The sequence below is a fragment of the Mauremys reevesii genome, linkage group 5 (assembly GCF_016161935.1).
Source record: "Mauremys reevesii isolate NIE-2019 linkage group 5, ASM1616193v1, whole genome shotgun sequence".
Taxonomy (NCBI): Eukaryota; Metazoa; Chordata; order Testudines; family Geoemydidae; genus Mauremys; species Mauremys reevesii.
The window spans coordinates 96349195-96373169 of NC_052627.1; the positions used below are offsets into that span (position 1 = coordinate 96349195).

Consider the following 23975-nt stretch of genomic DNA (forward strand, 5'->3'; position numbering starts at 1 on the left):
TCACCATTCTATAATCTGACTATAAATCATTTATATATCTTACTGTAATATACAATGGTTTTGTTGTTTATATTACTGCTAGAAACAACCACACACCCTAAACTTTCCCCCTACTGTCTCATTTGTGTCAATTATAGGCTATATGTTTGGTATTTTGTTTTTAAAATTGTAACTGTAATGTGAATAGACACCTATTATACAGCTTTTTAACATTGCTTGTGTTTCCAAGCTTAATAATTACATACATAATTACTTCTGTAAAGCAGTTTAAGTGCAATTGAGCTAATCTTAACTATTCTTTCTGGTCTAGGCATCAACATTAGGGACAAAAATTATTCACGAGGATGGCCTATTTGATCTGATTCGAACTATGCCAGGCAAAAAGTCCAAATATGAAATAGCAGCGGAAGCAGAGGTTTGTACAAAATAAACTTACTTTATTTCTTAAAGCACTGTCAGCTAATATGGTGTGTGTGTGTTTGTCTGCCCGTCCATCCGTCAGCAGTTTGACTGGCTTTATGTAGTCAGACGCTTCCATCATTCTGACTTCTCTTTGGGAGAAAATACAAGTCTTGTATTGTGGAAAAGATTTCCTTTTATTCACTTTTGCTTTGATTTTATCAGATTTATTTTTTTTAACCTATTTAATACACTCTCACACTCCCTCTAGTGCAGCTGCCTATCTGAAGAATGAGTATATTCAGGGGAAATCAAATACATGCAATAAATTTTACTAATTGTTTATCCTTTAAAATGTAATAGCTCTAGCAAATCTACACAATTATTTTACATGAGTTGCCATCTAATTGAAGATGGTTGATACTGTACGATATCAAGGCCATAATTCAAATCTGAGATCCTATTGCAAATGTAGGGTAATTAAGTGCAAATGGCATATGATAAATTTAGCATTTATGTAGTGGTGTTACATTGTCACTCCTCTGTGCAAACATTAAGTAATCTTAATCTAAATAAACTAATGTTGATGAATGCTATAAAATTTATTTTACGGTGTGGTTAAGCTCAGTCTACAATGACTAGGTAAACAGTATTAAGTTTTCTAGAGGTACTACCATGGTTTCCAGACTGAATGTAGACAGTCTTACTATTTCTCATGTGACTAGCAGCTGAAATGAAATGATTGTATCTATTTTTTTATTTGATATCAGTCTAAAGCTGAGACATTTTGTGTTCCTGTTGTAATCCACTCATGGGCTTGCCATCCTTATACTTAACTAAGTTTGGAACTGTGTGTTTCTTTGGAGGTGTCACAGAGCTCCAAAATGGTTTTTGATGGAAATTTGGGCTTTTGACTCATACTTTCCATGAAAAATTTAGCTCTGTTTTCCACAGGCAATTTTGACTTTTTGTTCAAAAAACAATTTAAATTTTGAAATGCCACCATAGTGCCTCATGGGAGTTGTAGTTTGTTGCCCTTTTCTCTTCCATGGCCTGCATTCCCCAGCCTCAAACTACATCTCCCACAAAGTGCCGTGATCAGGGACTCCATGATACACCGTAATGGCTCAGCAATAAGGAGACCATGGTGAATAATAAGAGTGACCTGACTACTAGTCCCATGAGGCACTGCAGTGTTATTTCCAAATTGAAGTTTTTTAATTTTTTTGCTGAATATTTTAAAAGGGGGTGGGGAAAATTCTAATTAGCTCTAGCTCTAGTTATATAAGTTGTGACCCTTCCGAAGGCTCTCTAGCTGTGTGTTTTATTTTCCCTTTATACTTTCACCCTTCTGTCTTTTAAGGCAAAAAAAGCAAAGTCAAAATGGGACAAGACCCCACAGAAAACAGAGCCTGAAAAAAGAAAAATTAGCCCAGCTAAGAAAGAAACTGACCCTAAAAAAAGCAACTCCACTCTTGAAAAAGGAGGCACCTTCAGATCTATAAAAAAAGAAACTACTGAAGCTCAGAAAGGTCTGGACTTCAAGCAGCAAGCTGTGGAGAAGCAGCATGCCCCAAAGGCTGAAGAGAGTTGGGTTCCTGAGATAAGCAAAGGCAGAGCAGAGGGGTTGCTGTGGGTTGATAAATATAAGCCCACATCTCTTAAAACAGTAATTGGACAGCAAGGGGATCAAAGCTGTGCCAATAAGTTGTTACGATGGCTCCAAAACTGGCACAAGAATACTTCTGAGGACAAACATGGTGACTATGCAATTAATATCTATTTTTCTGGCTGTTTCCAGGTTTCTCAATTTGTAGAACTTCGGGTGTTCGCACTGCTCAGCTTCATGTAGGCACTTTTATACAGTGCAAGCAACTGTAGAAGTCTGGAATCAGGTTTAAGTCCCAGAATAGAAGCGATCTTTTCAGCAAGTGTTGTCTGTTTTACCTTTGAAGATGTAAAACAATCATTTTCAGAACACCAGATTGACATTGTACTGTTTGCAGTTTTGTATTTTATTTGTTTGGATATTTACAACCTATAAGGGAGGCCCAAACCTCAACAAACATATAATAGACATTAATTCCCTTCCCCCACAGTCCTTAGAGTCCCCCACCATCATGGGGCTCTAGCCAACACCCATTTCCTCACTAGCAGGGAGAAAAGGTGGGCCTTGCAGCATGCCCTGAAGGCTAATATACTCTGGTGGCTGTTGTGCACATGGGGAAGAAGTGCATTCCCAAGGTCCTGGCACTGACTAGCAAGTTGCTTTAGGGATAATCTGCAATTTTAAAGAAAAGACTCTGCAAGCTAGTCAGTGCAATCTATTGGTACTTAATGTGTGGTATTCTGGACTAATTTTTTATGCCCTTTCATGAGGATATATAAGAGAGAATGAAAAGGGCACAGTAAGTTTGTATATAATTTCACTGCAACGCTTTTTTTTTAATGTATCCTATATTAATGTTTCACAGCAACTAAAAGTGCTAAAACATTTTAATGCCACAGGTGCATTTAATTATTGAAAACTATTAAAAACAAAGAGTGCAAGCGCGTATTCTGTTAAACTAAGATTTGAATTACAGTTCTCCAAATATTCATGCTATGACTATTCTATAGATTTGTAGTCCATTGTTCTGATATCCAAAGATTGAGCTTGCTTGTTTTAAGGTCTGGTATTTTTAAGGTATCTTTTTAAAAGACGTAACTATCTACCATCCCTGTATTATATCTAGATAAAAGTTGCTTTTATTTTTGTAGCAAAACCCAGTAAAACGGGAGGCAAAGATGATGGTACTAATTTTAAAGCAGCTTTGCTGTCAGGTCCACCAGGAGTTGGTAAAACGACTACAGCTGCTTTAGTCTGTGAGGTGAGTGCTTGTTCACAAATGTTTTTGGGATGCAAGAAAAGATGCGAGTATTGGATATAGGGCCTTGATCTTGCATCTACAATTGGATACATTAAGATGGGCCCCCACTGTCACTCTGCATGGGTGTAAAGGTCCACCTACAGAGTCCCCATGAAGATCCACCCATGGAGAACTGATTGTAGTGTCAGGGTCTTACGTGATAATATAGGTGTTAGGACACTCATGTAATGAGTATAGTGTAAGTACATAGATGATAGTGATGTGATTGTGCACCCATGCCTATTTATGAAAAGGAATGCAAGCTCCAGTATGTTGAGCAGTTGAGGATGGGATTTTTTGAAGTTCTCAGCATTGGCTTAACTCTGTTCCTGTTGAAGCTAATAGCAGATCTACCAGTTGAAGTTGGTGGGAGCAGAGTGAAGCCATCACGGCATGCTTTTATTATATATTTTTGTATTCCTCCTAAACCTTTTCATTTGCCCTAGTGCCACACTTTCTAAGTGAATTGTTGAAGACAAAAGCTGAGAAGAGTTGGGACTGAATTTTTGTTGAAATTTGAAAATTATTCTAAAATTTTTGTCTTAATAACAATGTTTCTCAATTGGTGGGTCATGACCCCCAGGCACATCATGAAAGACTGTCAGGAGTCGCAAGGTGTTGAGAACTTTATTACAATCGTAAAGCAAAGAAATAAATGTAATAAGAATTTATATAAAATTTCATTAAAAATCCAATTACATCAACATAATTATGGAAGCTTATTGTTAATAAATGACATTCAGTTATAAATATTTTAATTGAATATATCAATAATTTGACCTATTATATAACTTGTTTTTTAATATACTATTTTTATAGTGTATGTAACGGGGTCAATGTTTGGCTTTCAATGAGGGGTCATAAACTGAAAAGATCAAGAAACTCTAGCCTAAGCTGTCTAGTTTTGTGGTGGGAGATAATGAAGGATTTCACACTGAATGTTTCTTACTGTAAATCTTTCAGAAATACTAATTGAAAATCCCAGACTTCATTCACAAAGGGGCCTAAGGGAGTTTGGCACCCAAATCCTATTGAAAGCCAGTAGGAGTTGGGCCCAGAACTCTTGGCCCCTTTGAAAATCCCAAACTAAAACTCTGACTTCAGTTGAGACACATACTGTATATTCTGTTATTTTAAACTGAGTTGTTGATGTGCCACGTTAGTCCCCTTTTGCGGCTGAATCTGTGACATCCCAGTTTTGTAAAATTAGAAGAAGACAGACCCACCTCCAAATTTACGGAATTTTAGAAATGAATTACTGAATCAGTAGTGAATTTTGTTCTGCTGTGGGGCAATATAGCATGTCTCTGTTTATGGTGATTCATCCAAAAAATATTTAGGATGCAAGAGGAAAGGAGGGAAAATACAAAAAGGAATCGAAATACAAAGCTGTACATCGTTTTAGTTTATAATGTATGGTCTTCCCATCTTTGCTTATGAGTGGTTTTGGTTTTTCTTTTTTTCCTGATGTATTCTAATTGTTCTGCGTGGTTCATATTGGGATTAGGAACTGGGGTACAGCTATGTGGAACTGAATGCTAGTGACACTCGCAGTAAGAACAGTTTGAAGGACGTGGTTGCTGAATCTCTAAATAACACCAGCATGAAAGACTTCTGTTCTGGTATGTGGCGTGTGTGATGTTCCTTTGTTGCTTTTTTTTTTTTTTTTAAGATAGGTCTCAATTATGTGCAGTGCTGAGCACCTCAACTCCTATTGAAGTGAATTACCAGTACCCTTCTTCCATGACATTCACTGGGAGCTGAGTGTGCTCAGTCGCTAGTAGGATCAATCCCATATTTTAGAGAGGGAGTTTCATGTATTAAGATTAAAGCAAGTCAAAACAATGGGCCTGGGAAGAATCCTAAATATTACTTTAGGTTGATATTTTTAATTACGGTATGTTGTGGAAGTTACATAAACTGCTAAAAAAAACTGTATAATTGCTCTTCTGCTGCATAGGACTGGATATTGTAGACATGACGAGAATCAGTCAGCACTACAGTGTGAACATGTATTTTGAGTGTACTGTTATGTGCGACTGGCAGAACAGGAGATTAAATTAACATTTCATTAATATAGATTTAACTGTAGAGAGTTGTGTAAAGAGCAGCACCTCTATAACCCTGGGAAATAAGTATTTCAGTGCAACTTCACTTGTCCTTATTAATTTTTAGGAACATCCCATTCAGTTAGCATGAAACATGTATTGATCATGGATGAAGTGGATGGAATGGCAGGGAATGAAGACAGAGGAGGAATACAGGTGAAACACCTACAGTTTGTTGCTGTCACTAGTTAAATGTATAACATTTATATGGGCAAAGTAGTTAATCTAGATCAGGCCTGCACAACATACGGGACAAAAATTATTCACGAGGATGGCCTATTTGATCTGATTTGAACTATGCCAGGCAAAAAGTCCAAATATAAAATAGCAGCGGAAGCAGAGGTTTGTACAAAATAAACTTAATTTATTTCTTAAAGCACTGTCAGCTAATATGGGGTGGGTGTGGGTGTGTGTGTTTGTCTGCTCATCCCGCCGGGGGATTCTAAATCCCCTGCACACGGCGCTCTGCGGGCAGCCCAGAGCCCTTTAAATCCCAGCTGCGGCCGGGAGTCAGAGGGCTCTGGGCTGCCTGCAGCCGCGGGGAGCCCAGAGCCCTTTAAATCCCAGCCGCGGGCCGGGAATCAGAGGGCGGCCACGGCTGGGATTTAAAGGGCTCGGGGCTCCCGCGGCTGCAGGCAGCCCAGAGCCCTTTGAATCCCAGCCCGTGGCCGCTGATTGCCCCCTCCCCGGACCCCTGCCCCCCAGGACCCCCACCCCCTAAGGACCACTGGTCCTTGTCCCCCGATTACCCCCTCCCCAGCCCCCGGCCCCTCGGGACCCCTGCCCTGATCTAAGCCTCCCTTCTCCTGGTCCCCCACTGCCCCCTCCTGAGCCCCCACCCCCCGTCCCCCCCCGGACCCCACCTCCTACCTGTCCCCTGATAAACCTCTGGGACTCACATGCCTATCCAATTGCTGTCTGTCCCCTGACTGTCCCTCCGAACCTCTGCCCCATCCAATACCCCCGGCGCCCTGGCCCATGACTGCCCCCCGGACCCCCCAACCCCTTCTCCAACCCCCAAACCGCTTACTATGCCACACAGACCAGCGTGTCTGGCTCCGTGCAGCTCCAGACAGTTGCTGCCATGCTCCCCCGTGGAGCCCACAGCCCTCTCCCACCCCCAGCACCTGCCTTCCAGATTTGAACACCTCAAAATTCAGGAGTGCTCAAGCTCGGTTTGGGCAGCTTTTACTTCATTTCTCCCAAATCAAATATACTGATCCACTGTAACGTGCTGTAGAAAAAGTAGGATAAAATTGAGCAAGAAATGCTTATTAGGACTGGAATTGCTATTTTCAACAGCCATTGCCTTTTTGTTTGTTTGAAAGGAAGACAGTGATATTGCATTGGCAAATTCCCCATAGAAAGAAAGAGTGGAACAAAAGAATAATAAAGGCACCTCAACTTTTCCTCATTTATGGAGGACAGTCTTATAATATGCATCCAGATATCCTCCAATCACACAAGCTGAAAATTGTTCCATTTTACTGCAGCTCTGTAACCATATGGGAACCAATCCTGTCTGTGTTTTGTGCACATCCAAAATTCCGGCTGAATGACCTGCCCTGGGAGCGAGTTACCGGTGACCCAGGGCTGGGGCAGCAGGAGGTGGTGGGGGGGAGCCCAGGGCTGGGGCGGCGGGAGGGCACTGGTGGGAGGAAAGGGGGAAGCCCAGCGCTGGAGTGGCAGGGGGTGTGTGTGGGTGGGGGGAGAGCCCAGGACTGGGGCAGCAGGAGGGTACAGGGGGGAGCCCAGGGCTGGGAAGGGGGACAGCCAAATTTTTTTTTTTGCTTGGGGCAGCAAAAAACCTAGAGCCGGCCCTGCCGGGTTCCCCCAGCCACCGGAGCCCCAAGCCCTTTAATTTGACCCTGAGGGCTCCCAGCCACCTCTTTATTTTAAATCAACCAGAGGCTCCCAGCTAAAGTATCACCTCCCCACCCCCAACCTTCCTTTTTGGCCCACAGATGTTTTGGTGGGGCGGCACTGGGGAAGGAGGGTTTGTTTCTGCAGGGCTAGGCAGCCCTGGGGTGGGGTGTTTCCTCGGGCTGGGAGGTTTCGGCCCTCAGCTGTTTTCTTGGGAGGAATGTGGCTCTCGCCGCTTTATGAGTTGTGCAGGCCTGATCTAGATAATAAAAATCTCATCACAGAGCTGAGTATTTAAAGTACTGAAAAAACCTGCTTGAACTGCATGGTTTGAGAGAGAGTAGAAATAAATTTCTTTTTCAATAGAGTGGTAAATGAAAGAGTTAGGAAAAGAAGGACCAGATCCATAATGTAACTGCATTACAGTCAATAGAGCTATGCTGATTTACACCAGCCGACGATTTGACCCAAGTCTTGACTCAAACGGCTTTAAGCTAACAAATTCTAATAGTTTTTGCTATGTGTGATATATAAAGACTTTAACATTTACACTGTAAATGTGTTTAAATTGCAGGAGTTAATTGGTCTGATCAAAACCACAAAGATTCCTATCATCTGTATGTGTAATGACCGGAACCATCCCAAGATTCGTTCCCTGGTCCATTACTGTTTTGATCTTCGCTTTCAGAGACCTCGGCTAGAACAGATTAAGGTAGGAATAGTGATGTTAGGTTGTTCATTGAGTAGCATTGCATTGAATGCAGCCAATTCTCTGCCAGCATCTATTTTTTAAATTTTCCAGTCACTGGTAGAAACAGAAACCTGCACCAGCACCTAAGGTCAAAAATTAGGTTGCATGGAGTAACTTCAGTAGTTGCAGGGTGGAGGGGGAATCTTGTTGGCTGTTGCTCGCTTTTTCAAAAGTGGATGCATAGTTAGGCATCTAAGAAAGTGGCCTTATTTTTCAAAAGAGCCAAGTAAAGGTAACAATGGGTAATAGATATGCATACTTGAAAGAGGACTGTTTAAAAAAAATAAATCATTCCTTGTAAATTGAAATGAAATCATTCTAACATTCTTCATTGTAAATGTGCATATTTAGCCCATCATTTTTATTCTATTTTAACTACATTATATGTACAAAAATACTCAAGATATTTTTCTCTTTCAAATATTTTGCTTATTACAGGGTGCCATGATGTCTATTGCATTTAAAGAAGGGTTAAAGATACCCGCTCCAGCTATGAATGAGATAATTCTGGCAGCAAATCAGGACATTAGGCAGGTCAGTTATACACCGGTACCAGTCTTGGTAGCCTGTAGTTCATGCTTGCATTGTAGCACATGCCCGCTAGATTGCTGCTTTTGCATAGATATCAGATTTTCTTCCTATGTCTTTGTCCTGAGCTATACATAAGCTGTCTGTTTTGTTTGTTCCCAGGTTTTACATAATCTTAGTATGTGGTGTACAAAAAGTAAATCACTGACCTACGATGAGGCAAAAGCTGATGCCAGCAAAGCCAAAAAGGATATCAAATTGGTAAGAAGAGTGTACATCTTGGATCAGCTGCTAATGGATTTGTTCCTAGTAATCAGAAATTCAACAATAGAAATAAACTACTAGTACTCAAAATATACAGAGGTAGTCAGCTACTTAAAAAGTGTTTTGAGTATGCACCAGACCCATTTATTTGCTAAAATTTTGTCACCATAACTGAAGAGTAAAACTAACAAAAAAAAAAAAAAAAAAAAAGAAGTAGAGTTTTTCCTAGAACAGATGAGAGCAGAATGCTCCTTGAAGTCTATTTACCTCTGCAAGATTAAAAAAAAAAAAAATCCGCTATAAAAAGCTGTATTGCCTGGCCTACTTCATCTAAAATATTTTAAAGGACTAACTTGGCAGCTCCCTGAAGGTTAAAGATTATGGAGCTCACTCCTTCCTACCCTTGATAATTGTTCATCCTCACAAATAGTCATAAAATTATTTACCTCAACCTATTCGTAGATGTGTTGAAGCTCAATCTTAATGTCTGTAAAGCACTTCAAGATCTTTGGATAGAAGTAGTTATAGTAGAGTTTTGTATTAGACTCCAGATATAGCTATGGGCCGTCACTATAGTTACTTCCTGTCCTCATCTACTATTCATAGAAAATGCAGCACATGTGTGATCAGCTTTTTAAAATGCCTTTATTTTAGGGCCCCTTTGATGTCGTCAGGAAAGTTTTTACTGCTGGAGAAGAAACTTCTCACATGTCTCTTATAGACAAATCTGACCTATTCTTCCATGATTACTCTCTAGCACCTCTTTTTGTCCAAGAAAATTATGTACATGTGAAACCTGTTGCTGCTCGGTGAGTTGTCCCATATCACAAATGATGGAGCTAGGGGTGGTATGGGGGGAGTGAGTGTATGTGAAAGAGTTTTTACTCTTTAATATATTTGGAGGTTCCTGCAGTAATATGGGCAACTACTTTTTTCCAGAGGTAACATGAAAAAACACTTGATGCTACTGAGCAGAGCAGCAGACAGTATATGTGATGGTGATCTAGTCGACAAACAGATTCGCAGTAAGCAAAACTGGAACCTTCTGCCTACACAGGTAAACCCTTCTTTCATTTCTCATACGTAACGTAAGGATGTCCCAGATACCAGACCGCTCCCTTGAAATTGTTGGCCTGGTTTATTACATAACTTTTATAGTTTGTACAGTTGTATTGTTCTTCAGTTCAGATGGTAGATTTTGCCATTTGAACTACATTGCCCATATTCATGTGAGTGAAAAGCATCTCCTGTATTAATACAGCATTTTCAAAACTTCTGAAAGCTTGAGGCTGTCTTCAGGAAATTGCATGTTTCCTGAAACCCTGTCATATGTTGTAGAAAATTAAGATGGATAGGTCTTTATCATTGTGTGTGTCCCCTACCTCCCTTGGCTAGTTCTTGTAATCCCCCAGCCATCACCATCACACTTTCTCTCTTGGGGGAAAAACAGTGTTCACGTTTTAAAGTATCAATGGCATCTGAGTTAGTTTTCATTGAAATGAATGAGACAATTCAGATCTCACAGGTATTGGAGCAGGCTCTTTAAAAACTCAGGCAGACACCTTCATTGGTTACACTGTCACATTTTGAAAGTTTTCTTTGCAACCATAATTGTTAGACTGTTTGTTTGTTTGTTTGTCAGCTTTAATTTTAAAACAAACAAACAGTCTGGAGAACAACATGGAGATCTGTCCATGCCATCTAGGCCAGTCCTCTGGCGTTTCTCTCCCTCTCCCCTTCACACAAACTTTGAGAAACACTGTCACGCCCCTGGTGTCAAGTTCACAGAAACCTCTTGAAAGCTGTGTCCATTGGGGGATGCATGAGTGCCCCCTCAAGGTGCTAAACGTTTGGTGGCCAAGGCTGTATATATAAACGAGTTTACTCCTGCCAGCCACTTCAGTTCCTTCACCACAGAGAACAGATGGGATCCTCTGTGTTTGTCATCACATTTAGGCTGGCGTAGTAGCCAAAATCGTTAAATAGTTCAGTTTTAGGATAGTGGCTTTTGGTTTGGGGTATTTTGTATCTTAATAGTGTTTTGCAGCCTTTAAGGACTCAATCTGGTGCTGAGGCTGTGCCCAGACTGAAACGCCAAAAGGAGTTTAAAAGCTGTGCATGGTGCCTAGCTATTGTTCCTGAGCCTGATGCACCTGTAAGGTGCCTAACTTGCCCACAGAGACGGTCATTTATGTGTCTGGGTACTCCTTTCAGGAGATGCTCTGAAGGCAGCTGAGCCAGAAACACCAAGAACGGCCGGCCTCTGTACCAAAGCCCATGTCAGTTAGGTGGACTAAGACATCAGCTCCAGCCCTGGTCTGTTAGGTTTTTAATTTATCCCATTCTGAGACACCATATCCCATGTATGAACCTTTTTTCTATGCCATGTAGCAGTAGCTGTATTTCACCTCTAACCATATGATTGAAAACACCTTGAAATCCATAATGCCTATGCTGAGGGATTCATATCCCTGTGCCTGAGGGAAAGGGGTGGGGTGGTGCACAATCAGTTGTGCTGATGGCTGGCACACCAGAAATATTTGTTGCTCCTAAGTGGTTTAAAATACTAGGAAATATGCATTTCCTTTGCAAGGGCCACTGAACTTTTTTGCACTTACTTCTAGAAACATGCCAACGAAATTAAACTAGTCATGTAGATTTACTATTGACAGGATGCTAGCCATAATAATGTTTAGAATAAGAAAAGATCTGGGATTTTTCTTTTGGTGGATATGGTGCATTTTAGAAGTTAAAAATGAGAGAGACTTAATAATCCATCCCATTCCCACTGTAGGATTGTCTCCCCCTTTTCTCTACATTTTCTATTGCTTTGCCCAGTCTAACTCTGCCTGTATCCAGGGATTCTCCAACACTGGCACTTTTTAAACAAGATTTTTTTTTAAGATCTGCTCTAGTTCAAACAGGAATTATTTTGGGGAAGTTTTTTGGCCTGAATTATGCAGGAGGTCAGAATAGATGACCACAATGGTCCCTTCTGGCATTAGAATTTATTATATGGCCTCCTCCACTTTCCACTGGAGATACCCACAGGGTATGTCTGGAATGTGCTAAACAAAACCCTGGCACTGAGTCTCAGAGCCCAGGTCAGTGAGCTCGGGCTGCATGGCTAGAAGTTGCAGTTTAGGGACTCTGGCTTGGGCTGAAGCCTGGGCTCTGAAATGCTTCCCTCTCAGAGCCTGGGCTCCAGTCTGAGCCCAAGTCAGCTGACCTGGGCCAGTCATCGGTCTTTCACTGCAGTGTAGACATACCCTATATTTGTATAGGTCTCCTCTATCTTAACTTCTACAACATGCCACTATTGATATTTTGTATTTTTGTGTCACTTCAGGAAATCCTGATGCCAGTGTTAAACATTTACTTCTGAATTGAATTTCATGTGTACTTCACCTTTCAGGCCATTTATTCGAGTGTTCTCCCTGGGGAGCTAATGAGAGGTTACATGTTACAGTTTCCTAACTTTCCAGGCTGGCTGGGGAAATTTTCATCCACAGGCAAACATGACCGGATTCTTCAAGAACTGGCAATGCACATGAGTCTCAGGTAATGCAGCGCTCCCTCTGTGCTTTCCAGTGTACACTGTTTTGGGATGTTTGTTCCTACTGGTCATTAATGTAACTCAGGTCTTTTAGATCATTATCTCTTGCTGCAGTTAGGAGGAACTAGGTTCTGGAGAGCAGCAGGTGAGGAGAGAAATGAGAGACTGATGTCTCCTAACAGGAGAGAGGGCACCAATGAGAAAGGAGAGCAAATGGATTAGGGACAGGACTGAATGGGGTTTGGGAGAGAAGGTAACACTGGTTTTGGGAGGTCAGAGCAAAATGTGTGGAAAGCAGAAAAGCCTCTATTTGCTATAGGTTCTTCCTTGTAATATTAATTTTAAAAGGTCCATTAGAGAGAGAGGGTAAGGACACAGATATATGTCCATTGGCTGGCAATGGTCGCATTCCAAGAGCTTAGTCATAGGTTTCCAATAACTGGGTTAGCACTAAGGTGGTCATTAGGCAGACTGTAAAGCAATTTTTGTATAATTGGCCATTAAAATAGTTTGAGAATATGATTTTATTTAAAAAACGGTGGTTTGACCTAATTTCCCACTTAATTTTGCTGTGGGATGCCCCTTGCTAGCTAGTCCACTGTAAATGATACTGTCTGTCCAGGGCCCCAATCTGGATCTCTTGTGGCAGGGGCATTTGTAATTATTCAGCACTAGTAGCTCCATGCAGAAATGCAGCCTGCATTTTGGTGTTCCTAGACACTGCTGCTTCTTAACATGGTGAGACCCTCATGAATAGGCTGTATTTTGATTTGCACTGGGAGCTGACCTTTAGGAATGAGCCTCAAGGAAATCCTGTTTAATGCACTCTCTCTTCATTTGGAAAGAACTCACACCAGCAAGAGAGCCGTAAACATGGAGTATTTGTCATACTTGCGGGATGCACTTGTTAGACCCTTGACAAGCTTAGGAACAGAAGGTGTACAGGATGCTGTAACATTCATGGACTCCTATTGCTTGATGAGAGAAGATGTTGAAAATATTATGGAAATATCCAGCTGGGGAGGCAAACCTAGTCCCTTTTCTAAACTGGACCCCAAGGTAAAATTCACTACTTACGTTCTGCTATTACCTCCTCCTATAAATGTATGGTAATTCTTTGGCCTTATGAATAAAACATAGAATAGCATCCACTGTGCTGTGGCATTGGGATAGGAGATGGATGGCTGAAGCAGGTTACCGTTTCTGCTCCCAGAGTTACAATTTTGAAAGCTGATCTATAACCATGCTTTCAAATATTCAGTAGCCAAGTGACTGAATCTCAAAGAAGAAATACAGATTAGGCCCTCAATATGCATCTTAGATGTCCCCCCCTGTGTACTCCCTGCATTCCTTTCCCTGATAGCTGTCTCCTTCTCTGCAAGCCTTAGGCATACAGATACTCTTCTCTGGGGGAATCCTTAACCAGATCATGGCTTGGTTAGCCAGACAATGTGGAGTCTTTAATCTAGTGCTTATAGTGTCTCCTCACCCCTGAACAGGTCAAAGCAGCTTTTACACGTGCCTATAACAAAGAGGCACATTTGACACCATATGCCCTGCATGCAGTAAAGACCTCTAAACGGCAGCCAGGGCCCGGGTTGGCTTCAGAAGTGAATGAAGAATTGAATGCTGACGAATTGCAGTCTGATGAGGATGAGCAAGATACTATTGAAAGTGATGCAATGATCAAGGTAATACTTCCAGCTAATAGAGTAGTGTAACACCAAGGAAACCCATCTGTCTCCTGTGAGAAGTTAGACCATCTTACCAGGGCTCATTGCACCAGGGGCTACAACACACACTTGCTGGGTGTTTAACTTTGCAACAAGATGAGATGTAGAAGAGTTAAATAGGGGAGCATTTTCTGATGGTAGGTTTGAAATTTTGGTGGAAGTACTGCTGTCTAATGTTCAAGTAGCAGATTTAAGGTCTCACATCACTCAACCAATTTTCAATTTGGTGTTTTTCTGATGGTAATGAATTGAACACCTCATCTGATCAATTCCACGGAATGTTTTCAGTATCACTAGGACAGAGCCTGCCCATTTTGGCGAAAATCGGAAAAGCAAAAGGGTGATTTGCAGAGCTGATTGCCAGAGCCAGCACTATAAAACAAAGAAATTGCTGGTTTCAGCAAAACATCTGTGTTGCTCATTGGCCCAGTACAGTTTAAAATGTTGTTGCCATCTTGAATGACTTATCTCCCAGACAGAGAAGAATGGTGGGGGAGGTACAGAGCCCCTAGTGTTCAGGAGATGGAAGGGTGGGACACAGGGACTTTTTAGGGAAGGAATGGAAGGATGCAAGGAGCCCTGGTATGTGCGGTGAGCTTTGGCAACAGACGTAATGAAGGGTATGTCCCTGATCCTTTTTCAGTTATGTCTTTAGAGGTTTTATTTAGGTTATTGACTACTTTAGGATCAGGACACAAATTGGAAGTAACTGATATTATCTGTTTGATATCCTTTTAACACTTCCTTTAGACTTATCCTTATTGAGAATGTTGCCATGCTGATTGTTGTGTTCTGTCACAATTTAGCATGGCCCACTAAACCTGCATTTTAAATTTTAACATTTTATTTCCAGCAAAAAAAGGCAAAGTCTTCCAAGCCATCAAAAGCAGCAAACAGAGAAGAAACGAAAAAAAAAGGGAAAGGAAAGAAATGAGAAACTGAACTGTTCAATACTGACTGATTACATTGGGTAACCACTCTAGCTTTGGACACAGCTTTGCTTGCCCAGTGATACCCACTTTCTGGCAGTAATGTGAAGCAGTGATCGTATTGCAGCTGGAAGGGTAGAACCAGTGGGCTGAAAATGCTCCTCTTATAGAGGTAGTGTGGCTGCTTTGCAATCCAAATATGCATGGATGATGTAAATGTTAACATGCTGCAAAGTAGAAAAAGATTGTAAACAAAATGCAGACTTTAGTCTGCTGCTGGAAGGTCACCTGTAAATAAGCACCAGTTGCAGCAGTAACATGTTGAAAGAGGGGCTTAGCTTCCTGCCATTTATACTAATAATCTTTCTTCACAGGACTTTGAACCTTTTTACTAAATCCCTGCTATTATGTGGTGAAATCTTGTACATAATGCAAAACATTTAAATTGCATATTTCTGTTGTACATTATAAAACTGCAGCAATGTATAAAATTGCAATAAAATTAGTTTCACAAATATTTTTAAATTATATTTTGGCTTATTCAGGTTTTTTCCCCCTTTTGGAGATGGTATTTGTCCCCAGCAGGCCTTAATAACAATCTACCTCAGCTTTTGGGGCTACAATGTGTATTGGAATTTTTTTCCTGGGTTTTGCCTTCTACCTCCCTCCTCCCCCTCATTTTGTTGAAGGAGAGAGGTGTGGAAAATACTCAGTGAGAATTAGCACTTCTGGATGCTTTTGTGCTATGCAATTAATTGCATGTATTCATTGTGAAAATGAGGAGATGTTTAAGGCTCTATAGCAGGGGTGGGCAAACTATGGCCTGCAGGCTGGGGTGCAGGGTGAGGACAGGGATATGTCACTGCTTCTGGGAGCCGCTTGAGGTAAGTGTTTTTCATAGCCTGCACTGCTGAGTCTTTCCCCATGCCTGAGCACCCTCCAACCCCAATTTTGTGAGCAGTCATGGCCCACCATATAATATCTATTCCCCACCCCTGCTCTATAGTGCCCTTCCTGCATTGTTCAGGAACTAAAAATTCAAAGCATTGGGCTGTCAGGTTTTTTCCTATCTAGTCTTACCCAAAGTCGTCTCCCCACTTCCATTGAATTTCTAGCTTAAGTTTCCTAAGCAGTGTTGTGGAATTGAAATAATTTAAACACCTCTGTCTATATTGCAATGGCAACATGGAAATCTTTAAAGTTTTTCAAACTTAAGATATTGTAAATGGGTATACCCCAAGGTCCTGAGATGCCCTCTTTGTTATGCTAATTTTTACTTCCTTCGGCTATTTGTATTGCTTATCCACATCTCCTAGCTATCAACCCCTCCAGTAATGAGTTGGCTATAAATGAACACACATGGAAGCAGTCACCCCAGAGGTGTAGAGAGAATTCTAGTGGTACTACACTCTCAAATGAAGTGACACATTTGCAGGAGAGAATGCTGAAACGAAGAGTTGGCACTATTCCCATTTGTGCTGCTGAAGCTGAACAGACTTTAAAGTTAAACTTAAAGGTAAAATTGGATTTATTCTGCTTTCAGTAAGTACATTGGTTAATTTTTGTATCACAAAATAGAGAACAGAACTGACAACTGCTCCAGTATTAAACTGTTTGGAAAAAAAAAATCCAGCTTCCTTAATGCCATAACACTCCAGAAGGACCCAATCATTCTGAAAATGAAGAGGAGCAGTTATTCAGTCTTCAAAATAGAGGCAACTGTACCAAACTGACTTTTCAATGCATTAACAATAAATAAATTGCTTGTCAAATACGGAATTAACGTTATTATAAACCTGAACCTCTTTCATAGTCAGGATTGATGTTTAAATACAATAGTTGGAGAAGATATGTACTACAACTAAAAACTGAAATATTAGTCTGCTACTTATGCTGACCATTTCTTTTCAAAAGTGCTTAATACCCACTGTGTAAACCTACAGGACTGTAGGTACAGTACACTAATTACAGCTCTCACGTAAGAATAGTTGGTATTGGAACAGTACTAAGCTTTGTCTACTTGAACTACAAACCAATGTGTAGATTCTAGCTAAACATTCCCTCCAAGGATTGCTGGTACCTAAAAATAGAGTTGGGATATCAAATACTGGATTCAAAATTGTTAACCAGTACAATATTTATTGTAAAATAGAGTAAGGAGTGAATTAATGGCAGCAGGTGGTGAGAATTTGGTTGCATTCTTTGAAGACTGAGCATTTCAAGCCAAAACTTGCTACCTGGCGTTGTCAAATAAGAATCAAAACTAATGGTGTGCAGTGCCTTCTTGCCATCCTGTTTATCACATTGATGGGTTCCCAATCTGCTTCAGCCTACAGGTACTAGCATGTACTTGGTGTTGCACATATTCGTCCTCAGTTGTAAACTTTGTTTATATGGGAACTCTGTGGTGTTCCCTGCCCTACAAGCACACTTAGTATCCTAAATTTTGTAATTACATAAATATCCATTTTCCCTAAAGTTCATCCAGCTAGTCACTGTGTCTTGGCTCATTTCTTGCATATCTTCCTAGGGTTTGTTCTAAAAGTGGCAGTAGCACTTACTTGAATAAATTCACTGTTCCATTTCTTCTGGGTTGAGGTATGGTGTGCAGTCAGCTGTCTTCTTAAGATGGACAATGCTAACTCTTTCTGAACACATTGGACATATATTTTCACTCTGCAACATGCTATTTTAAAAGAAATATTTCAGGTCAAATTACATTCCTCACACCATTTTCAACCACAGGGTGTTGGGCTTGATGCAGGAATTAGTGGAGAAAATTCTGTGGTCTGCTATGCAGGCAATCAAACTAGATAATTGTAACCGTTCTTTCTGGCCTTAAAACCTATCAACTTTAGTAGGTGAGGAGGGTGAAAATGACTCAGTTGTAAGGTGTCAACTACAGTAGAATCTGAGTTACAAACAACCTCCCTTTCAGAGATATTTGTAGCTGTGAACAAAACATTATGGCTGTTCTTTCACAAGTTTACAACTGAACATTGATTCAATACAGCTTTGAAACTTTACTATGCAGAAGAAAAATGCTGACACCCCCACTTTTTTTTTTTTTTTTTTTTTAAAGTTCAATAACAGTACTGCACTGCAGCTGCTTTTTTTGGTCTCTGCTGCTGCCGGATTGTGGGGTTGACTGGTCAGTTTGTAACTCTGGTGTTCATAACTCAGATTCTACTGTAACTACTTACAATTTCGAAAGAAGGGATTTCTTGGATGCTGCTATAATAAAGCACAAAGCTCTTAGTAGGCTGTCTAGCCCCCTACTGTATTCTGGAGATGGGCTATGTTAGTAATTCTATTTAAAGCTCCAGTCTCATTTGAGAAATCAAATATGCAGTCTTAGGGCTACTCAGGTTTGAAAGTAAAATATGCAAATCTAAAAAGAGTATAGAATAAAGAGAATATTGAAAGGGAAGGCTTTCTACTGATAAGGTAGTTCTGTTCAAATGTCAATAATAAGCACTAACTGAGCTGAGGAACTGCTCCTACTTCCCTGTGACTGCTGATCAGGAGATATTCCCTTGTTTAAGGCAGAATAGCTGAGGTCAGAGCTCTGCCAAGGTACATTCTTACTCTGGAACTAAGCATTATGGAGCATCTGTGTGTCGGGTGGGGGAACAGCTGCTTTTGTTCTTTGAATCTTAAGGGGCCCACATCGATAGTTGGGGCTCCTCGGGCCCGTATTGGTGTGTTTCTGCACTGCCTCTTGGGGGATGGGAAGGGAAAGTGTTGGGAAGTTGCAGAAGCCTATTTCCACCCTTGCTAGTTTCTTTCAAAAGTTACAACACTGGATCAGCTGCTCCGTTCTCTATTTGTAGCATGCATTCAGCATGCCCAAAGGTGCTCATGCTAAGGTAGCGCTATGGTGAAAGTGTGGGGTAAGGATAAATGATGGGCCTTCAGAATGAAAGGCTTAAAGCTTCTTCCTGTGGAAAAGGGTCTTTGCTATTTAAAAAAAAAAAAATCCTTATTCAGCAGGGAAGATTCCAACTTACTTTTTGAACTCTGAGTGCAGGGCAGGGAAGTCACAATTTGGACAGGCTGTCCAATCATTTTTTACCATATGCCGACCCTGCAGGTGAAAGTTTTCAATGATTAAACCTGATTGTAAGTATTTGCATCCTAATCAGCATACTGACTCTTCAGTTCTGCTCCTTTCTGCAGCGAAAGACCTTAAATCTAACAAGTTTCATGAGGAACAGTGACACTAACTTGCAATGGTATCAAATACCCTACAGCATGGCTAGATTTAATGCTACTGTAATTTATTTTCAAGTGAACATTACATGAGTGATAATTTGGATACTTCATTTTTGCATCTGTTGCTGCATGAATAGTGCTGTGGATTTTAAGAAGTTCTGAATAAGAAGATGCAGAATTTCATTACATTTTTCTGCACTTTGTAATTCTCCCTTCTTCCCCTCTTTTTGGTAGAAGTACAGCAAGGGACAATTACCATGACCATTACTGAGTTATCATTTTAAGAGTTTATAAACAGCAGTCCCAGATATTTACCAGAAATGTTGGGGCTTTTTTTTAATACTGGAATTTATTGTAGGTACAAGATTTCACTTGCTAATCATGCACACAGAAGGCACCAGAGCTGTGAGGCCATCTGTTTGCATACCACCTTATCCAACCTGAGACCACAAAGTTGCAGGCAAAGCAGCAGTTTTTGTGATAGTCTGCTTACAGTGAGACAGCTTCCTCCTTGTGTACACTCTTAATTTAAAAAGTTTCCATAAATACATAGAGTTCCAAAGATGCAACATCTAACATTGTGCACAACAGTCTTAATTGAAAACACACACCTTTCTTTCCTTTACCATACACCTTTATAATTTCACTATAAAAATCCATTGGTTTCATTAAATTTTAGTGATAGAATAGTCAGTTATTTTGTGTTCTCATTTAAACAATGGGGATAGAGACTGACTGGACAAACATGTTTGAATCAATTACAAATTTAGATGAATGTTACTTATCAAAACAGTCTGACATTTTAAGTAGGGGGAAGAGGCAGACCTTGTTCACAGTGCTAAATACTAAAGGAAGCATTCTCAAACCGTGTGCGCGCGCAGGGAGGAGGGGAATTTGTCATTCAGTTTAAAATACTCACAGTTGCAATGCAATATGGGAGATTGTTTTTACATCCAGGGCAGAGGAGTTCACACTCCGGGAGCAGGAATTCACAGTATGGGCATGGTGTAGTTGGCTCTTCTGCCTCAGATGTGTCTGGTCGTCTAGAAATAAGATATGGATCTGAATCAAGTACAAGAAATCCTTCACCAAAGAAGACCACACCTTATTTCTGTAAAGAGCAGAACATTTATTTTTTGGAGTAATGTACAGTTTCCAGTTAACGATATTTTGTCACCTTCCCTCTTCACCAATTTCCCCTTAGATACTGCACATATTTTCTTTACACTGTCTAACATTGCAAGTGGGCCCTTAATTTGAAGCATTTATTTGCCATTAAGCAATGTTGATCACCATTTTGAATTCTTAATCTCTCAAACATCCCATTAATAAATGGGGTGTGTGTGTATATATACTAATGTAATATCATCTAATCTTACTGTTTCTTAGGCACCACTCACCATGATATTTAGGTGTTAAATATTATAATTTTTAAGCTTCAGAATTGTAATAGTTGGACTATAGTTTCTGCTCAATGGAGTTGCAGTCCATAAGCTCTTTTTCAGCAAGTATGTATGGTGGTGAGGGATCCTGATCCAGACTCAACTCTAAAATGTTTAGATTATAACTAATATGAGGGCAGTGAGAGGGACACTTAAAATTAGTTTTCCTAAGTGATTTCTAGATATACTCTGTCCTGGAACTTTATAGATAAAAGGCTTTGATCCTCTTTCATAGCACTTTCCATTTAGCCTAATACATCCTTTCCAATCTCTCAGCATAATGAGCTTTGAAAACAATTAGACATTTTCATTAAAATTTTATAAAATTTGGCAAAGTTCAGATTTTGTACCCTGATTTTTTTTTCTACTGAACAGGAGCTATTTCAGTTGTATTGACCAGAGCAGTCAAAACTCCTCCCATAAGTTGCAAAAATTCTGCTCTCAATTACACCCATGTAACCCTATTGTCTCCAATAGGGTGTCATGAGTATAGCAGAGCAGTTTGGCATGCTGGCTGGGAGATTTTTACAGTAGCACCTAAAAAGCAGGCAAGGAGCTTTACACATGTAGGATAAACACACCATCACTATTATCTATACAGTAGTATTATACTAGGAAAACAGGTCTCTGCCTCTAAGAATTTGTGGTCTAAACAGATTACACAGAGGGAGGGAGAAGGAATTTGAGAGTTTGCCCTTTTAACTTGGTATTTATCCTTGGCCTCGTCTCCCTTTTTTCGTTTTAAACTGATGGCTTTGCACGTTTCTAAAAAGTGCTGTGCACAGTAGTGATGCTGAACAACTGACCCCTGAAAATACAAATATAGGAGAACTACTATGACTTTGTCGGTTCAATTCACTATAGACTTTCACACCTGTGCAACATGGGTGTAAAGCATTGCAGCGAGTTTGGTAGCATTTTACACCCACTTTGCACAGAGGTAAATATGCAAGACAATGAAAAATAAGGGCCTCAGTCTTTAGAGGAGTTGGACATTATTAACCTCCCAATCTAAGGTAAGGATTATGGAAAAATATCTAAGGAAAAAATACGTAAACGTAGATTTTTATGGAGGAAAAATAATGCTACAGATAAAGTTTTTTTGTTGTCTGCACTTATAAATCATATTAGCCTAGCTCACCTGACCATTGCTTCGATCTTCTTTTTGTATTTAAGATCTATTTTATTGCGGTACTCCGGTCTCATCAACATAGCAGCAAAACTGAAAGCTGAGTTTTTCAATCCTGCTCTATGACACTCAATCACTGTTGACGTCAGGATTGGGACAATGTCTGCAATGAAACAATGGCAAACATTAATCTACCACTAGCACTGCTAAAAACCTTAGCAATAGAGCAAATAGGGTTGAGATTCTTTTGAAGAAATTCTTTACTCAGGGCACAGAGCTACACAGATTTTTGGTACTTATATTTCCACATAGATATGCAGAGTCTGAAGGGATCTCCAAAGGGCACCTAGTCCATCCCCTTGTGCTGAGCCAGGATTAAGTATAGCTACTCCACCTTCTTTAACCTGTTCTTAAACTTCTAGAGACAAGGATAACACAACCTCCCTAGGGAACCTGTTCCTGTGCTTAATTATCCTTATAATTATAAAGTTTTTCTTAATATCTAACTTAAATCTCCCTTGCTGTTAAGTAAGCCGATTGCTTCTTGTCCTACCCTGGGTGGACATGTGACCAGCTGTTCTCCCATACTTTTTATAAACAACCTTTTACCTATTTGAAGATTTCATTCTCCCCTCAGTCTTGTCTTTTCTAGAATAAACATGCCCCATTCTTTCTACCTTTCCTCACAGAGCATGTTTTTTTAAACCTCTTGTTTTTGTTGTGCTCCTCAGGACTCTCTCCAATCAGTTCCCATCTCTCAAAAAATGGTGCCCAAAACTGGACACAATAATACAGCTGAGGTCTCACCATTGCTGAATAGAGCAGAACTATTACCTCATGTGTCTTACATAGGACATTCCTGTTAATATATCCCAGTCATTGGGTTTCCTCTCACTATGGTGCATTTCTGAGACTGAACATATGACCTTGGGAATTGTTAGATTACCACCACCTCTCCCAAATATGGTCATGGTTCACCTCTTACCATAGCTCTATTCATAGCAAAACATTCACAGTGTCTCTGGACTGATAACTTAGGTAGAGACATCAGTGGCTGGGAACTTGGGAGCAAACAGTCGAGTATAATTTCTGTCACAATGTGTTTAAGAGTGCAGGAGTTAGTGTAGCTGGCCAATGCTGGTCATGCAGAGCAGCCTAGGTGAAGGCAGGTGAAAAGTGAACATGTGGTGTAGACATACGTACTGTCACTACTGTTGTCATATGTGAGAGGATTCTGCATGTAGCAGTTTCTCAAAGAAATTTTACCTTTGGTAAGTAGGTAACAGTATTCCCTAGACAGAGTATAAGGCATACAGCAGTAATGTCTAATTACCAAAATAAAAAATGAAAATTTTAAAGGTAACCACTATATAACAGTGAGCCAAGCATTAGCATCTTGCACTTGCACTGTACATTGTCCCAAGCAAGGACTGCCATAATAGTAAGACTCCCTGGCCTTGCAGTACTCTCCTGTACTGAAGATGTAGTACATCTGAAAGAAGACAGATGAGTTTTGTGGCAAGGTCCCAGAATTGACCCACCAGTTACATATGATATTGAGACTGTGGTTCATGCAACTTAATACTGCGACCATTTAGCAATTAGTATGGTTGAGGACACACTTAGCTAGCAGTGTTGCCCTCATCACTGTAAGGCCTTCATACCTATGTGCCATGTAGCAAAGCAGGTTTTCCATAGGAGGACAGGTTTAACTTTTACTACGTACCTACGCTTGTTCAAAGATTAGCACAAGAGGAAAGTGTCTGATGCACTGGATAGTTAATTCTCGTATGCTTTTGTGTGTGTGGACAGCACTTACGTGATGGGAACTTGCTGATGTTGTTGGCTACACGAATAAGCATGCGTGCACCCTTCATGTGATCTCCACGTTTAACATGAGTCTGAAATAAAACAAGTGGGTATATTTACACTACAGCAACAGCATTTGGAGGATCTGAAACTAGTAAATGCTTTGGCCATTCTATACTAGAGCTCTGCGCGGATAAAAGAATGTGGATCCGCATCCACCACGGTCAACTCGCCATCTGCTAGCCATCTTTTACCTGTATCAGCAGCACCAAGCTGTCTCACAAGGGCTGGGGAACTGGGGGGGAGAAGAAGAGGTGGAGGAGTGAGTTGGGGGGGGCAG

At 40.5% G+C, this 23975-nt stretch overlaps 2 protein-coding genes across 10 annotated transcripts in view; one reads left to right on the plus strand and one right to left on the minus strand.

The window, feature by feature from the left end:
- Positions 1 to 15570, plus strand: part of RFC1 (replication factor C subunit 1) — an 83042-nt gene extending 67472 nt beyond the window's left edge. For all 3 annotated transcript variants that reach the window (XM_039540170.1, XM_039540168.1, XM_039540169.1), the window contains exons 12-25: positions 311 to 415; positions 1763 to 2159; positions 3160 to 3269; positions 4816 to 4930; positions 5484 to 5572; positions 7854 to 7991; positions 8469 to 8564; positions 8721 to 8819; positions 9477 to 9631; positions 9762 to 9879; positions 12238 to 12383; positions 13224 to 13437; positions 13878 to 14069; positions 14965 to 15570. In XM_039540170.1, coding sequence (XP_039396104.1) covers positions 311 to 415; positions 1763 to 2159; positions 3160 to 3269; positions 4816 to 4930; positions 5484 to 5572; positions 7854 to 7991; positions 8469 to 8564; positions 8721 to 8819; positions 9477 to 9631; positions 9762 to 9879; positions 12238 to 12383; positions 13224 to 13437; positions 13878 to 14069; positions 14965 to 15045 — 2055 coding nt within the window. In that variant the 3' untranslated portion in view covers positions 15046 to 15570. The remainder of the gene's footprint in view (positions 1 to 310; positions 416 to 1762; positions 2160 to 3159; positions 3270 to 4815; positions 4931 to 5483; positions 5573 to 7853; positions 7992 to 8468; positions 8565 to 8720; positions 8820 to 9476; positions 9632 to 9761; positions 9880 to 12237; positions 12384 to 13223; positions 13438 to 13877; positions 14070 to 14964) is intronic.
- Positions 15571 to 16550: 980 nt separating this feature from the next.
- WDR19 (WD repeat domain 19) overlaps positions 16551 to 23975 on the minus strand; it is a 104340-nt gene continuing 96915 nt past the window's right edge. For 6 of the 7 annotated variants that reach the window (XM_039541729.1, XM_039541730.1, XM_039541725.1 and 3 more), the window contains 6 exons: positions 23646 to 23727; positions 21839 to 21989; positions 20175 to 20298; positions 19051 to 19127; positions 17602 to 17726; positions 16551 to 16713 (listed from right to left, as the gene is read on the minus strand). In XM_039541729.1, coding sequence (XP_039397663.1) covers positions 17612 to 17726; positions 19051 to 19127; positions 20175 to 20298; positions 21839 to 21989; positions 23646 to 23727 — 549 coding nt within the window. In that variant the 3' untranslated portion in view covers positions 16551 to 16713; positions 17602 to 17611. Of the gene's footprint in view, positions 16714 to 16754; positions 17121 to 17601; positions 17727 to 19050; positions 19128 to 20174; positions 20299 to 21838; positions 21990 to 23645; positions 23728 to 23975 lie in introns of those variants that run through there. The other variant, XM_039541727.1, reaches the window with a different exon arrangement.